This window comes from Argopecten irradians, chromosome 7 (assembly GCF_041381155.1).
Source record: "Argopecten irradians isolate NY chromosome 7, Ai_NY, whole genome shotgun sequence".
In the NCBI taxonomy this organism is placed as follows: domain Eukaryota; kingdom Metazoa; phylum Mollusca; class Bivalvia; order Pectinida; family Pectinidae; genus Argopecten; species Argopecten irradians.
The window spans coordinates 35,237,395-35,255,985 of NC_091140.1; the positions used below are offsets into that span (position 1 = coordinate 35,237,395).

The 18,591-nt window shown below is 33.9% G+C and overlaps 1 protein-coding gene across 12 annotated transcripts in view; it reads right to left on the reverse strand.

The window, feature by feature from the left end:
• Nucleotides 1-18,591, reverse strand: part of LOC138328266 (LIM domain only protein 7-like) — an 84,631-nt gene that overhangs the window by 2,998 nt on the left and 63,042 nt on the right. For 4 of the 12 annotated variants that reach the window (XM_069274983.1, XM_069274990.1, XM_069274991.1 and 1 more), the window contains 15 exons: nt 17,211-17,347; nt 15,210-15,414; nt 14,273-14,767; nt 13,794-13,914; nt 12,831-12,995; nt 10,584-11,161; nt 9,783-9,860; nt 9,376-9,577; nt 8,894-9,144; nt 8,386-8,582; nt 8,107-8,180; nt 7,850-7,980; nt 6,650-7,631; nt 6,149-6,313; nt 3,501-3,542 (listed from right to left, as the gene is read on the reverse strand). In XM_069274983.1, coding sequence (XP_069131084.1) covers nt 3,514-3,542; nt 6,149-6,313; nt 6,650-7,631; nt 7,850-7,980; nt 8,107-8,180; nt 8,386-8,582; nt 8,894-9,144; nt 9,376-9,577; nt 9,783-9,860; nt 10,584-11,161; nt 12,831-12,995; nt 13,794-13,914; nt 14,273-14,767; nt 15,210-15,414; nt 17,211-17,347 — 3,810 coding nt within the window. In that variant the 3' untranslated portion in view covers nt 3,501-3,513. The other 8 variants (XM_069274986.1, XM_069274993.1, XR_011209176.1 and 5 more) reach the window with 7 other exon arrangements.

An 18,591-nucleotide genomic window follows, 5' to 3' on the forward strand; every position in this document is an offset into this window, starting at 1 on the left:
AAAAAGAAAAAAATTAAGATGCATCAAAGTACTTGTTCTGTCGAAAATGAAATTATGCTAAAAAAGAAACAGATTCAAGATTTAAACATTTCATATAAATGGTATATGATACTGTATTTGAACAAATAAGCACCCAGGGTGTTCAAAAAATTGAAAAAATGAAACGATGCTAATAAGCCAAAATTGTTGCAAATCTATACATACAGGTTTGTGTAGTTTTTGTCTTTATTTATGCCTGGGCAATTGAAATCAAGGCCTCAAAAAGAGAAGGGGTGCTTATAGGGACATATTCGGTCTAATAAGGTATGTGGTAGTGAATGGTATACTGTATAGCAAGTTATTCTCCCCATTGTGAAATTTCCTTTTTTTTCAATTTCTTTGTTGTAGTCAAATGTTTTAATGGCATTAGATTAAATAAAACAAATGAAAAATATTTTCCTATATATTACTGTTTTTTGTTGGTTTTTTTTTTGAGGAGGGGGAGTACATCATTCAATGCTTTTAAGTTCCTATTATCCATAGAAAGAATAATACTGCAAGTATGTTTGTTTTCATTTACAAATACAAAACTCACAAAATTAGAATCAAACAACAATTCAAAGTTTGATATACTGGGTAATTCTTTGAATAGTTACTCCCTGAATCCATGTAAGAAATTAGCAAACAACACTATAAAAATTCAAACACAAAGTCTTAAAATTAGAAAATATTAGAGCATCAATTTTTTCAAACCATTATTTCAATAACATTTTCCCATATCAATTTCATCATAAAGTATTTGTAACGTGGCAGAAATTTGGCAATTCACGTGGATGATAATGAAATGAACATTACTGAGGGGCACAAATGTTCTTCTACCAATAATAAAATTCTCACGTGTATTAGTATATTTAGCTGTAAAATGTGAACATGCTCATAATTGTGTGTGCACAGCATTAGGACTTGTTAAATATTTGTATTAAAAGTCTATTCAATCAATTAAACTTTTAACCTAATTTACCCCTATAATTTCATAATGAACTGTTCCAGCTTTTGTTGTGGGAGAGTTCAAATCAACTCCAGGGGTGAATGAGTTATTAATTCATGCTCAAGCAAGGTCATTTTGGTCTATTAATTCCAACATATTAATATGAACAGATAAAAAAATTCTAAACTTATAATATACCTAGGACTAGAACTCAGTCACTGTTCGTCATGGGGTTGCTCTTCGGGAAGATTTAGCTTTCAAATTAACAAATATAAGGATATTTATAATCAGATCAACTTCATTTTAAGTTGCATGTAGTATATGAAATACTGCTTTGTTTAAAACGAAAGAAAGTCTATCCCAGTACATATCTCTGGATCAATTGCCATTATTTCGTTTTTTTCCCCCTAAAATTTTGTTATGAAGTATGTTACCAGTCTCACTTTATATTAAACTCATTAATACCCCAGAAATGTTGTTATGGACTATTCTAGTCTTTGACTTAGGAGAATCTAAATGTATTTTCAGGGGTGATTTAAGTTAAAGCTAAATAACTATTATAATGAAACTAGTTGTGTACATCAGCAGGTAAGGGTTTACTCCATATTCAAATTAAATAACAAACTTTATTTAAGATGATATTTATATATACTTAAAATTGATTTCTAAAAATAACCAGCAGTTAAATATTTTCTACAGTTATATATTATCTACCTGTAAAGCTGAAACCAAGCATCTGTGAATAAGCTAACGAATAACACTAATTTGAACAGATCCGTAAATATCATAAATATGGCCTATATTGCTATTAAACACTCTCTATTAAAATTGTTTTCTATTTTCTCCATCATTTCAAAAGCCATACTGACAAGTTTAACAACATGACAGCCACTGTTTTAGAAGCGTTCTTACAACATAACTGCGATCAGGATTAATATTAATAGTACCTAGAGAAGTTCAGCATGAAAGTCATAAAGTTATTTCTTGGCAATGGGAATATCTCTGACAACAAAGACTGCTCAACATTACTTTGGGTAAAATGTTTTATGCTTAATGAATAAGAACTTGATCATCAATTACTGGTATAACATTCCAAAGACAAATATAGCCTATGAGTTAAACACCAAGTTATCTGCTCCTATGAGGAAGCATTGATTGATCAATTCTGTACATTGCTGAGTTATCTGCCCTTGTCAGTAGGTATTGATTGTGATGTCATGCATATGTGAGTGTAAAATCATATTTTTTTTCAGAGATAAAATTTCTCATACAAACTTATGACATATCAATCAATATCCATCCTAAAGGGAAGATAAGTCTGCAATACGCAAACATGAAATATGATTTATTTGTGAGACAGTCATCATAAAAGTTTCGAGATTTCTCTTACAAACTAAGAAACAATAAATACCTCCTCACAGTGAGCAGATGACTTTGAATTATGCAGACAATGAATTATAACTGGGGCAAATATTGAAAGCAAACCTGCATTCCCAGACCTAAATCTAACGTGAGATTTGATGGTAGCTCTATATTCCATCGTCCCATTATATATACTCACACACAAAACCTGGCAGAAGGTAGAAGAAAGATTGTAACAGATAAATTGTGGTGAAAGATAGACTATAAACAATCTATTTCCTATTTATATAATGGAGTAATCTGCTCTTGCGTGTAGTATTGGCTGCGACGTCATGTATTTGCCACTTTAACATATTTTATCAAAGAAACACTCATGTAAATTTTACGCATTAACCCAATGACGTTAAGCATTAATAATTCAATTTTGCTTGTTACGAGCATTTTCATTGGCTTAAAAATTTACTTTATCAGCCCATAAAGGAAAAAATGTTGTCGCCTTTTTTAACATTGCTTCTGATTGGCTGAGATGATAGCGTAATGATTTCATAGACAAAATAGTCCCAAAATGAATTTTTAATATGGAAGAGATTATTTTTAGTAAACTGAATTATAAGGATTAATTTGAATAGATTTTTTATGTTATGGAGATATAATACAAAAATCTGAGTGTACTCTCATCATAAACCGCTTCGCGGTTTATTTAGAGTATACTCAGATATTTGTGTTATATCTCTATAACATAAAAAATCTATTCAAGTTAATCCTTAAATATCTACATGCAAGAGCAGATAACTCTAATATACAAAGAAGGAATAGACAATATCGTACGAACATCCAAGAGGCATTGTACTGGGTATCTGAAGGCGACAATTGTGATCGGTCAGACTGTACCAAGGTTTGAGACCAGCTGTATTGAGGAACTACAGGGACCAAAGCATCCTACATCTATGAGAAAAACACCTGGGTCGTTTCGACAGATGGGACCGTAACCCGTTGCCTTGTACCTAAAACTTATTTTTACAGTTATTTTCACTCATTAACACAACAGGTTATAGAAAACAACATTGAGGCAATCAAACAAAGCAAACGGAAAGTTCCCCAGCAAAAATTATACAAAGCAGAAATTATCAGTCAAAAAGAATTAGACAATGGCTGACTACAGACTACATACACATTATTTATAGCTAGGAGTGTCGTCCTTTACGTCTTCGACCTGCAACATACAAATACCCTGTCCTGTTACGCTTGATAAGTCACCCTGGTCTGAATAATTAGCCTTTATCATCAAACTTTTGTATACTTCTATGTATACCCAATATCTCTACTGATATCACACTTGCATGGCCAAGCTCTAATTTAAACACACGTGATTGTCTACATCTTACTTATATCAAGCTGTTGTATATGTATCCTGAAAACGAAAGTCATCAATATCTTTAGTGTCCATAACTAGCTGTTGTTCGCTTTTCAAAACTTACAGTACAGGATATCTACCTATGATATCTTGGTAAATAAACAGACACAAATATTAATATAACTGCAGCTTCAATTCGTTAGATGCATTTCGACTTAAGAACCAATGAGGGATCTGATATTTTGTCAAAGGTCAATGTATAGTGAAAGAAGACATAAGGAAATTTCTGAATTTGAGTGAAACAGGATGGGATACAATGCAACTACACTAAAGATAATATCTTATGCCTATGGAAATTATATGTTGTATTGCAATATTCTGTATCAGTATATTACAGAGTTATCTTCCCTTGGGGTAGGTATTGATAGTGATGTCATGTGTTTGTGAGTGTAACATAACACATTTTCGAGAAAACATGAAAACTTCGGTCACAAAATAGATGACATCACAACTGATACCTACCCAAATGGGAGGTAATGCTGTTATATGCAAAGAAGGAAATAGAGTCATTAAGGGCCATAAGTTTTCATCACTGTCATTATTTACCTTCTCACCTGATGTACAAATATTTTTAACATATTTTTTTTATTTAGTCTTTTTTGCTTTCATTGGAAAAATGTCCAAACGTATGAATATAACTAATAGAAACAAAAATTATTTCCCTTCACTATATAATGTACACTTTCAATAATGACTTAAACATCTATCTAAGACATGTAGTACCAAAGCTTTACATGCCTAAATGGCAGCTCCTGCAGTAAGTGGAATTGTTGCCAGGAGATTATTAGACATTGGTTAATTAATGTTACCCAATAACTATGAATAATGATTGGTGAACTGCTTTCAGCCAACTATATATGCTGACTATTACAGAGTACATAGGATTCTTGCCACATGCAACATAATTAATCTGTTAGTGAAGATAATTGGCTCCATTAATGTCACCTATTTCTTTAAATACCTGAATATGTATATATAAACTACAAAGTCATTAAGTTATCAGATAAGATCTTCATATGTTAACAGCCCCTAATTATCAGAACTCATTCCTAAAATTGGATCCCACTAGTATTTACTGTGACTTAAATTTAGTTGATATTTTGTGATAAATTCTTTATTATTTTGGGAAGTCATAAATAAGAAAACTCTAAACTAATTAAGGCCCAAAGAAATGAGTTTAGAAAATAATATTTTCTATATTAAGATAAATTACAGGGATTCAGATTGGCCATAGGACATGCCATCATTTCCACGTGTCATTTTATATAAAAAACTCACCCCAAATATACGCTTCCACAGTTCGATAGTTAGCATTTATGTTTAGAACACTGAGATGCATAAATAGTTCTTGCAGTTATAGTATGGTATATCTATCATTTTTATTTTCTTAGCTAATTTCTTATGAATTTAATAATCATTTCATGTTGATGTTTTGTTTATTCTAGGCCGATTTTTTATTTTTAATTTGTACTTAAATCTTAATTTTTGCAGTAACTTTGTTTTTTTAATATAACAGAAAATTTTGCTTTCTTGAAACTTTTTGGTTTTTCGTTATTTTTGGTCAAAAATACTTTTTTTTCCAAATATTTTTCCTAATTATTGATAAGCAATAATGCACAATTTTTTCTTTTCCATCGAATTCTTTTTTAACATTCTGGGTGAAGTTTAAAATTTCAGGTTATAACAGGCTATTCTATACTAGTATTATAAGACTCCTTCATATCGGTGGATACGATGGATAGGTGTTGTAAAATCCAAGGTTTGCCGAAATATTGTTATTGTTTGCTATGGTAACCTGATTAAATGATTTGAAAGTCTGATTATACGCCTTTGTCTTATGATTGGCAGATATAATTATTTAACTGTAAAAGTGGAATTTTCGCGGTATGGAAGTTTTCGCTATTTAGCATTCAAAAAATCTCTACGAATATCAATAATCCATGCAATAACTGGGCCACAGACGCATGGCGTGAAAATGATCACTCTGTGAACAGGTCAAAAGCTGACTCTGCGAAAATATCCACACGCGAAAATATCCACATGTACAGTATGTATCATATTAGTTTCCTATATTGACAAGATCACAGCATAATGATTGTGATCTACCAGACAGCCAAATCACAGGGAAGCACTTTTTGTTTTATATAATAATCCAGATACGAAGATCAGAATGCTTACTCCTCCGGGGAAAGGTCGATGAACTGCAACCAAAATATCTTTCCATGAAAATGTTTTTCGTTATGTTTACCCCAAAAATTAGTGAACTACGTACGTAATCACCTCTCTGTAGAAAAATAAAATTGTTTTGTTTGTGTCAAGTTTTGTCAACGTAAAAACCACAACAGGACAAAAATAATCCAGGACTGTTTACAACGCTCAATAAAATCCCCAGTATGACAAGATACCTTCATCGTTACTATAGCAATTCCGACAGTGAAGCTTGTTGACTCGAACTCGTACGTCTGCTCCTTGGGAACCGTTGCCAAGGGCTGTGTGACACACACAACATCGGAAACATTGTACATGGTAATACAAGCCGAGGGATTCGATCACCATGGCAGCACCAAAACCTGGACAGAAACAAGACGCAATTGTTACAAAATATTGTATGTTATTGTACATGTCATATATTTTTTGTGCATTCAAATTTATGCCAAAAGTTAACATTGTATAAGTAATTTGGTGTATATCAACAAATTCAAAATCTCTTAAGTGATCAGCTGTGTTCATAGAATTTGATTTAAAAATCTACACTTATGGATTGATTATTTCAGTCTTTAATAGAAAAAAGTGTTGAATCATTAAGTCCTAGAAAATATTATCCCATCAACTAGTAGAGAAACCGAAACATGTTAGATCACTTCCTGAATTCAGATCTCATCCGAAAACTGTGTTTTAAAACTTACCAAGTTCCTGGTTACAGTATGAGCAGGCCTGCTTGCCACTTACGGCCATAAACTGCTCTGAAGGATTGAGTGGGGATGTAGGAGATGAGATGGATGACGTTGTTGATGAACTGGAGTTTCGTGTGGGTTTTGGAGGAGCGTAGGGGTCACCCCTGTTTTTGGGGCTCAGACTACTGTAGTTGAAATTTTGCGGTAATGTTTGAGACAAAGATTTGGTATTCTGTGACACTGGCATGTAGTGACGATTATCTAGTCCATGGTTTTGATTCACATTGCTAGACAATGATCGCGGTTGTGTTAAATTATTTCCCTGTGCATTTATAGACGCCTGTTGTTTTGGCACAAAAGAATCATCACGCCAACGGTTTATGATTCCATCTGCCGCTGGTTGTATTGCGTGAGAGTTGTGATTGGCTATTGCCTTGCGTCGCCGTTCTGCTTCCTCCACCAACCAGTGTTCATGTAAATTAGGACTAGATCGATTATTATCAGATCTCGACTTTGAAAATGTCTTTTGTGGTGCTTGATGATCTTCTTTCATCCAATTACTGGAAGAACGATACTTTTGTTTTGGGACAGCAGTTAAATTATGAAGGTCATTTTTAGTAGGTGCATCACGCGATGGTATCTCTTTCGTCTTAGAAGGTTCTGTGGAATTGACCTCTGTTTCTGGTTTGCGTTGAAGAGGCGTAGCTCTCCTGTTCATTGCTAACATATCTTTCCGTGTAAGTTTCTGTCGCGGTGGAGGCTCCTCTTTTTGAGGCGGCCATGTTAGGTCTAGTTTCCGTAGTGATTGTTTGCTATCTGTGTTGACAGAGGTAGCAAACTGAGACTTTGGGTTGTTGTTTTGGTGGGCGTGGTAGGCCGGCTTGTTTTCTTTGGCTCCAATTTGATTTTTACGACTGCGTTCTAATTCTTCTCTTTCTTTTTGCATGCGTTGTTGTTCTTCTTTCAATTTTTCCTTTTCTCTCTGCAGCATTTCCTGTAATATGATATAATATACCATAACATCATCTTTTGTAATCATAATAGAGACAGTTATTATACAATTAGATGACTTATGAAACCTGGTTACTTAATAAATATATAGTTGAAAAAATGATCTTAAAACTACCTAAACATAACTACTTTTCTTGGAATGACTAATGACTGTTCCCTAATTTTACGCCCATATATGGTAAGTTTGATATAGACACATACCTCCTGCCTCTTTAGCTCCTCCTCTTTTTCTTTTATTCTTCTATTCTCCTCTTCCTCCCATTGTTTTTTCTCTGCCTCAAGAATCCTCTGTTCTTCCTGTCTGATCAACTCACGTTCACGCTCAATAGTATCTGCAAAATAATTCAAAATATTGACATATTAATCAAATTTTTATAGAATAACTACATATTATAGTCATAGTATTTTCTTCATAAATAGAATCATTATTCAAAATTTATAGTATACAATATCCTTACCGGGACTTGTTAATGTTCGTGGTTGTGGTTTGTTGATGTTGACGTGGAAGCTGTACTCGGGGAGACTCGAATTGCTACAACAAAAAAATGCAATGGATCAGTTACAAAACAGGTCAAGGTAAAATATAATATCAACGTTCAGCAAACTTTAAAGATGTTACAACATATCTATATTTGTCGGTAAACTAAAATACCAATCTGTTAACTAAATATGTCTAATACTATATATGTACACGATATGTTACCCAAAGTATAATTATGAATCCTGATTGAACTCACTTGTCGCCCTGGTTTCTTGGATCAATCTGGAGAAGGCCTGAATTATAGGAAGAGCTGGTAGAATTTTTCCCAGATAGAACTTCATTGTCAGGAATTTCTAAAGTGACCGGCTGACCAACTTGTGTTTTCGGCGGTGGCATGGAGTTGTTTTCCTGGTGGTCCAGTTTAATGACTTGAGGCTCTATGTCGGTATCAGCCTGTAATAATAACAGTGACGTTAGACAAAATGTTCAGGTTTATTTTGTCAGAAAAAATGTCTTTTCAACTGGGATAAAATCATTATCTAACAGATTAAAGTATTAGTTCAACTTCTGTTTTTATGATAGTGTCTTGTCTAGTCAAATCGTTGTTGATTAATTTTGCGTCTTTGAAAGCAAATCATTTAATTTCATTATGGAAAATTTCCTGTTACAGTAAATGTTAGAACTTGTAAGAAAATCTAATGTTCTGAACATCTCTTGAAGTATTTTTTGCCAAAAATATGTATAAATTCTCATGATGCTTATACCTTTTTGTCGGAGTTTACAATTGAGGACTCCCAAGGATATGATCCTCCACTCAATCGCTTCTCCTCCTTAGGAGGTTCAAATGCTGGGTAGGCGGAGTAAGCTGACTGGGGGCGGGGCTTTCGCTGTTGCCAGCGACGAAGGATTGCTGGGGGTCCGCCCCCTCCATCCTCTTCCTCCTCAGCAGGAGGAGGAGATGTACTGACAGGCGGGGCTGTTGCAGGGGGCTCCCATTTATAGCTATTCTTTACTTCTGAAAAATAGATTTTTTATGACTTTAATTCATAGCAATTTGTTTATTTTGTGATCATAGCTGTATTTAATCATCAATGATAGTACATTTGATTAGCCTTTCAAGAATTATTATACCGTTTAAAACTCTTTCCTTAGATAGCACATTAAATTAGATTTAGCCTTACTAGAATTATCATACTCTTTTATACTTTTGCCTTAGATTTCAAGATATAATTTTCAGCATCACTACCTGGCGGCTCTTTTTTCTTCACTGTGATAGTTTGACGGGTCGAAATTGTCACTTCCTGTTTGGGTGTTGTTTCTGTTTCCTTCACATTCTGCAGTGACATCACATCCTGTTGGATTGATGGGCTGCTGAAATCCATATCCTTTTTGACAGGTGTGATTGTCTCCTCTTTGCCCACAGGACTTGGAGGTTTAATAAGATCCACCTAATTAGAAAAAAAATGCTTATAATCTTTCTGTCTTTCAAAATTTCCATGATGTTTTCCCCAAGTTACCATCTATTAACCTTTTTATTTTGCCGATTTTAATTCCAAAATGTCCAATTGTCTTAATGTATGCTTTATATTTGTTAATTTTGATAAAAACAGACATGTGTACCGGGTAACTACAACGTTTGTTGAAGAAACTCACCTTGAACTTGTCAACTTTGACCTCATTGTTGTTAGTTTCTTCCTCTTGCAGAGAGTTTTCAGGAAATGGTGGGAAAATCTGGAAAGAAACAATTCCATTTTAAGACTTTTGTCAAGACTACATGATTTGTTTGACTTAAAAATACAAATGTTGATTGACTAAAAAATGCTTTTGCCTCATTAATTCAACCCTTAAAATTCATATTGAACTGTTCCAGCAAATGAGTCTTACCATTAAAAATACTGTAATAAAACCTCCTTACATAAAATTAAAATTCTGATTCACATTTTATCTTTATCTATGACCTTGACAATAAGATTCAAGAGATATTCTATCATGAAATGGTTAGACTCACACACAAAAAAAGATATTACAATAATATACTTGTGGTTTCCTAGCAAGAGAAAGTCATCAATAACCATATATATATATGATGTCCAATAAACCTCAAACCATATCTAAATATAATCATACGTTATCTAATTTGAAAAGATAAAATAAAGCTTGCATTTATTGCAAATTCCTGTTTTGGTGGAATTACCAAATATTAACCAAAAAACAATGGATTATATAAAGTACTGAAATCAAACCGAATATATTCACAATTTTTCTTCAAAAACTTTAGTAAAATCAAGTTTAACAATCCTGCCTAGAGATGAAAATACAGCTACATTGAAAACTCAATGAGAATTTGGTATACATACGTATTGCCTAATTGCTTTCCCATATTGGAATGCTGCAATGGTCCTTTGTTTTAACATGTTTCCCTAAGTAAGATTGCCAGTAAAAGCTTTAGCCTACCTTGCTATCTGCAGACCTAGTATCGTCTGAAGGAGACTTGAACAATGGAGATGACCTCTGTAGAGGTGACCCTGTCCTGTCCTCCGTGGGGTAGGCCTTCCTGGTTGTCACGGATGACTGATCACCAAGTACTGAAGCTGAGCCGGCAGTATTCCTGCTACTTCCTAGAGGTGAATTTTCTCTCAGCAATGGCGAACTTCTGTGTTGGTTCAGTGAAGGGGAACCACTTCTCCGACCAGCCTCGGTCACCGATGAATTGTTGGTGTTCCTATTTTCAACAGGGGAAGCACTTTGTCGATACGATTCAGTTTTTATAGCACCAGGTGATGGATTACTTATCTGTGATGTTATCGGCGACACAGAGCCGTAGCGGTTTTCTGTTCTAGCACCACTCCTATACCTGTCCGTAGATGATGAAGGGCTCACGTACCCCGATGGTGACTTGCTGGTAGAGTTAGCAGGTGAGGCTGAAGTAGAGCTGCGTGTCCTTGGTGATAGAGCCGAAGCCAATTTGGGAACAGGAGATGTTGGAGATGTTGCAATAAAAGCATCATCATCATCTTCATCCTCGTCTTCTTCTGTAAGGGAGGTATCATGGATTTAAAAATTGAGCTTTTGTCAAATCTATTTCTATCTATCTATCGTGGTCATCTGACATGCTACATGTAGCTGAAACGTACACATTTGATTTGTTAGGTTTCACTTGTTTGTTTTAATGTGCTTATCAACAAAGAGGATCATTTAAGGATGTGTCATGTTTAGGAGGAGGGGGAAAGTTGGAGTACTTGGACAAAAACCAACAACCAGCAGTCCGCACCTGAAAACTGTCCCACATGGGATTATGATTCAGAGGTGTTGGGCTTTTAATAACATGTAGGGACATGTTAACTACTCCACGCACCTAGCTCACACAGATTGTTTACTTACTTAAGTTAATTAAGTTAATGATCTATGAAATCTAAGTTTAGAAAACTGACAATGTTTCAAATACACCAGAATTTGAACCAGGACAACATAATTAACAATTATAAATCTTAAATGCAGTGAACTCTATCAAAATATCATTTACATAACAAAAATTCTATTTTCACCATCATATTGGCAATTAGCTATAGGTATCTATATAACCGGTTCCTAAATACTAATAATAGAATAACTTAAACTCGAGACCACAGTAATTGATGCACTATACAGGTAAGAATGATCGGAATTTAAAAGGAATTCCTGCACTAAGACATGAAGGGCAATGTAGCACAAGGTCACAAGGTCAATGTAGCACAAGGTCACAAGGTCAATGTAGCACAAACAATAAGACAGTCTTACAAAAACATGCTATACCATTTAAAGTCGCTTACTTAACATTGCTGATTATATGCAGAATAGACACTATTATCTTGTAACTGCTTTAATTTTGCGTTCTCAGTCAACTTTGTGATTCCATTATGCTCCAGTCTCGGTAATGAAATGTGATCCATGTGTCCATTAACAGTTGACACGGTTAGGTCTATAGAGGTCACCTGGTAGGTATGTAAGTATTAGATTTCTATATAATGTATCTACATACCCCATTAACACAACATTTACATGTTTTTATCACTAGGATCAGGTGGGCCTCCTCGGCCAAACATCAAACAGACCCTCATTCCTACCCCGTACACCTGTTCCCAGCTGTAATACTGTTACTCCTATAGGGGTGTCAAGCTTGTTATCACCAATCAAAGTAGGCCGCGCCACGGAAAACTTCAGTTATAAGAGATACTCAAATGAAAGGAGTTGAAATATTTATTACAGAATTTCAAAATTGATAAAATTTTTAAAAATCATTATGTGATCATCTATCATATCATCACTAATTGGTTTTCCTTAAATATTGAAACCTGTTAATCAAGAAAATTCAAGACTCTTAAAAATTGATTGTTTACACAGGATATTGGTTAATTAAATCAATTACAGTCAAACCTGTCTATTAGGACCACCAAAAGGTCAGAGGAAAAATGGTCTTTAAATAAGGTGGTCTTTATACACAGGTTGAATTATGTTGAAATCAGTCATTCGGGACACTAGAAAAGTGGTCTTATTAAGCAGGTGGTCTTTATACAGAGGTGGTCGCTATGGCAGGTTGTACTCTACATTCAATCTTACTTCAAATTGATTGGTTACATGGAAGATTGGTTAACTAAATCAAGTACATGTAATTTAATCTTTCTGTCAAGTTTTTTTGCCCTTTTTTATTGAGTTTCGCCTTACCTCCATCACTGATACTGCGTTTGACCTTCAGTTCTATCTGACCGTGACGAACAGCTTCGTCTATAAGCCGCTGTACCTGAGCGTGAGCGAGGGCGGAGATATCACGTTTGTTGATCGTTAGAATTTTATCGTTCTGGTGTACTTCACACACGTCGGCAGCACTTCCTGTAAAAGAGAAATCATCAGGGATATTGTAAGAATAATAAATACTAAAATACTAATTTCTTCAAGGTAATCATCATCTACATGATTCTATGGAACCAAACCTTATTATGTTGAGGTAATTTGCATATATCTTAACACACTTTTGTAATCTTTAAAAGAGAACTCTTTGAAGAATAAATTTGAATGAAAATCTACATATATCAAATTCAAATCATGAATTATTCAATCATCTAGGAATTCATGGGTCTTAAGAGTTTTCAAGTGAATCATAGGGTGTATCATAACAGAAACACTCGTCCACTGATTACGGTAACTATAATGTTAGCCTCGCAATTCTGATGAAATAACTGTTTATAGTCAGCTATCTGTAACTTTATACTGCCCTGAAACACTGTGATATTCATTAACACATAAACCATATAACCTGTAAGCTAATTTCATGGAACACGCCTTCAGTACTTTGATTCTCAAGAGCCACTAGAATAAGACTGCCATTCTTTCAGATGACCATAATTATGTTAAATTGGTCTGAATTCTGACCCTTATTCTGGTCAGTTATAGTTGACCCAAGAAACAATAAAACCTTTTTTGGGGGGTGCATTTAGGGTGAACTAAAAGCCCCTTCCCCAAGTGATCTACTGTTGTATTTAATCAATTTCAAGTGATTATTTCCCCCAATTTAATAAAAAATTTTAACATACCAATGAAGAAAGAATGTAGTATTCTCTGGATTCTAATGTTATAGGCCCCTGAAATATTGTCGAGTATGAAAATCACTGAATGGCTTTATGTACTTACCAAGTGAAACTTTTTGTACGGTGATAGGCTCGCGTCTATCCACACCACCGGATATCGTAAAACCAAACCCTTTGGTATTGTTTGGTTTCTGACTAATCTTTATTGTTTTCTCAACTGATGCCTGTAATAGAACGAACAAAACATTTTCAAATTTTTTGTGATGAAAAATGAGTTTAATGAAAAACTCCTCAAAATGGGTATACTTGGTAGTACTGCTAAGCTCGGTTATAACAAACCTCTGGCCTCCCATGGCAAACAAAATTACTTTGTCACAAGCATAGTTAATTATACCCATATTACCAACATCTTATAGGAACCCAGCCTGATGAGAATGAAAAGTAATATGTTTGAGCCATGAATATGTAGTAAATATGTTCGTTATTTTCTGTTGTCATCACATTTGATAAAAGGATTTAAGGCAATTATTTTCAGTAAAACACTTCCAAAACTAATGAACTCTCAAAAATAGTTTTACAAACCTTGGTTGGCACAGGGACCGTTTTATCTGTAATTGTTGATCTGACAGGTGCTTTCTCTGCTTTCTCCTTGGCAGAGAAACTAAAACTAGAACTTGGAAGATCAAACGATCGCGACAGTCCAGACCTGCTGTAATCCTTATCACTCAACTTTTTCACTTTTGAATAATCCACTTTAGCTTCCTCCTCTTTTTGTTCGAAACTTTTTAACAGGTTCGATAGTTTGCCTGTAGATTTGGTCGGGGTACCTGCCCCCGCTGATCCCAATTTCCTTTGGGGAGATGGGTCTTTCCTCCACGAATTGTCTGAATTTTCTAACACACTTCTCCGTACATTTGTCTTTTCTTTCGGTGTATTTTCACTTGTGTCCTTTAATCTGTCCGTCTCTACAGAGTTATCTTTCTTGTCGGACTCTTCATCACTGGAATCACCAGCGGCCCACGAGGCTCTCTTTGTGTCATCATAGTGTATGTAGGTCCCGTCACTCCCGAGGGAAGCCTGAAATAAACGTCAATCATCACCGAATGATTGTAAAATAAATTACACTTTTTATTACAATTCATTAATGATTTATTTATAACTGATTACTATATGGCAACTGTTTTCAATATGTCTTTTTTTCAGACAAGGGTGAATAATATACTTATAGTCCCACCTTCCGGTGATCGTGATATTTTTATGTGATATTTGTGATATCACAATCACCGGGAGGTATTGTAAGATATCGATATTGTAACAATAAATTTCTTTCTTTTTTGATTTCTTGGATTCCAAAAGTGCTTGGAATTGGTCGTTTGTTAATAATGCCAAAAAAAAATAATGAAGAAACCACTTCGAAATAACTCAAACACCTAAAATATTTTGCACTATCTTCCAGTTCAGCCAATTTTATTTGATTGATGCCCACTTGATATTACAAGGGAGACAACTGTATACCTACCGTTCTGTTCTTTGGTGATAACAGTGGAGCTTTCGACCTTAACGGAGGTGCCTCCACGTTGGTGGATGATTTTTTTTCTAGTACTTCCTCCACAGGAGCAGCACTAGCCGGAGTTTTTACAGGGGTGAAAAGGTCGTCATTATCGTCTACAGGGTAAAAAGACATCGGCTTCTTCAGGAATGTACCAGTACTCTTTCTTCTCTCCCTGTAATCATCAATATATCAAGTATTAAAAATGGGTGACGATTTATGATCTTAGATAATGCACATGTACAAGAGTACATTGTATAATGATATATGAATTTTAGTAAAAGCAGAACTTCATCTGTATTTCATTATTATGTACATAAAATCTGTTGTTTATGAAACTATTTTTATCTACTAAATTCAGTTAAAAATGGTGTTTATTTAAGGATTAACTTGAATAGATTTTTTTATGTTTTGGAGATATAACATAAAAATCTGAGTGTACTCTAAATAAACCGCGAAGCCATTTTTTCCTTTAAGGGCTGATAAAGTAAATTTTTAAGCCAATGAAAATGCTCGTAACAAGCAAAATTGAATTATTTTCATTGAAGGATGTACAATGTGTTGATGATGGACGATAGTCAGAGTTCAATGAGAAAAACTATTAACCTACTATAAGCTACTGCCTTTCATGGGCCTCAGAAACTTGCAACCTAGAGGTGAAAGGTCAACCATGACTCAAGGATTGTGTACATGTAGCCTCACACTTCAGACATCATGGGAGGACAAATTATGCATGACATTAGATATTGATGTAACTTAATAGTAACACAACATGATTTGAATTTCAACATTCCATTTCCAGATAGTGGCTATTTTGGCAGAGTATTATCTAACTCTGCTTGTTCATTCATCATAGGGTGACAGAACAATTGATAACAACTAGAATGTAAATATTTGTAGACCTGCATCATGATGATCAGCTGATGAGCTAATACCTAGGCCTATTAAATAAAACACCGCTTGTCAATATTATAACTTTAAAAATCTTATTTAACTGACTTTATATCATCTTATTTAACTGATTAACAAATGTAAGAAAAAATTAATAATGGGCTATTTTTGCTGGGATGATATTTTTGTGATTTTGCCGGGCATTGACTATGATCATAAAAATTTGATATGCTAAATTTCAGGAAACAGTTCAATCGTATAAACAAAAAAAAAACAAAAATTCAATAATTTAAAATTGCTGAAATTTACCATATAGCCAATCATTATCACTATTTTTTGTATAAACATTGCTATAATCGCAAACATTGTATGTGAGAAATTTTGAGAAAAAACTGAATCAATTAAACAAGTACATGTAGTAAGCCAGAATGCAAAAATTTTAAACTGCTGAAGATTTGATTTTCTCATTTTTCACTTAAAGCCACACTATACGTAACTATCAACAAAAATTCAAGTTAAATTTGACTCCGATATTGTTAGTATTTGTAGATGTAGTTAAAATTAAGATATATCATTAAAGAATATTCATAATGCTTTTTTAATAACTTTGGTACAGCAGTTGTTGAAAGTCGATACATGTAAACATGCCTTCACTTTAAACTGGTCGCCATAGAAGTTACGAGTATTGCCGAACGGAAGTCGGAAAGTTCATGACCCGTTTTCGGAAGAGTTCGGACGGACGTTATGTAGTTACGGTAGTCACATTGTCGGCTAACTTCGGCTTGTTTGACTAAGTGGGACCCACATAGCAATAGTTAATATTTATTTCATTTTTAAAGAAATATTACGAATCATTATTGCTCATCTTGACTTCGATTTAGTCCTGTCTCTGCATGATTTACAACAGGATTTTTTTTCAACATTCTTCTAAATCAAGAAAAAAATAAGAAAGATACGGATATTGGGCCTCTAAAATTGTGAAGATTTTGATGGAGTGAATTACTTAGTACAGTTGGTTACAAAGATTACCTTTCCTCGACCATCTGTCTTAGTACAGTATATGTTGGTTACAAAGATTACCTTTCCTCGACCATCTGTCCGTAACTTTTAACTTGTCTTTTCTCCTCTTCCTCCTTTATACTTTTATCTGTTTCTTCTACCCTCTGTAGTTGTGCTTCAGATTTCCTTCGTCTCATATTGCGCCAGTTACTGAAATTCTGTTATAATTAAATTGATATGTTAATACAATTCTTATTTGATTTCTTTTATAAAATCAAAATTTCACTAGTATCACAAAAATAATTGCTTTGTTTAACAACAGTGAATGCAACATTATAGATGCTGACCCTATCAGTATTTGCACTGTATCAGACATGTATTTCTAAAAATCTTTTCAGGTTACGACAAAGAGTAAATTGTAATGGGTTCATTATGTGCTAGAATGAATCTGAAACAAATCTGCAAAAATCCAGAATAATTTCACTACCATTTGAATTAATGTTGCCCTTCGATGGACTCTTATACTTTAAATGCAGTAAGTAGCTAGTTCACACAGCTGCACAGGGCCTTGGGATATTAGCAAATTCAAAGGATTATATCATCTAATTGAACTGATATACAATTGTACAACTTTATGCTACCAGCCTAATTATATAAGGATAAATATAGATTTATTATACAAACCAATTGCAAGTAGATCTAAACGCTATATATTTTTATAAGAAATTCTAGAAAGCAGAGAACACAACTGATTCAACAGTACAGAGAAGAGTTTTGGATGTATGGATCTAGTGATGGATGTGGCTATATATTCATAATTATAAAGGCCATCGGACATTTATTAGCAACAATCTATACATGTGACAGTTTTATAGGCATCTGTATCTGTCCAAAACATTTATCAAATACATAAATTGGATTTCCAGTACTAAGATTCTATTAACTCTTATATATATATATATATCAGTGAACAATGTGAATGCCATATGTACCTGATTGTTTAACATATTTTTCTTGATGAAGTAATTCTTCAAAAATATTGTGATTGTCAAGTAACTAGAAATGAATCAATGGCGACCTATATTTCGACCTACATTCTAGAACTATATGACAAAGATCATCAATTGATTATGTTTTCACATCCAAAGGATCTCTGCTCAATATCACGTGATATCCATCCAGCAATTGTGGATCTGCTTTTCAAGACCTCAAGAGAATTGGTTCTCTCTTTTCTCTTTTACTTTTTTATATGACAAAGAAAATTATGAGAATATTTTCTACATGACAATTATAACTGTTTATGTTCAGGCAGGAAGTCTAATCAAGCAGCTTGAAGTTAAAATCCATGTCAATAAAGATTTCTTCAAATGGAATTATAATATCGATTTGACAGATAATGTTTATAATGCGATGTAATGACCAATTAATATAATGGAATTATGATATTGATTTGACAGATTAT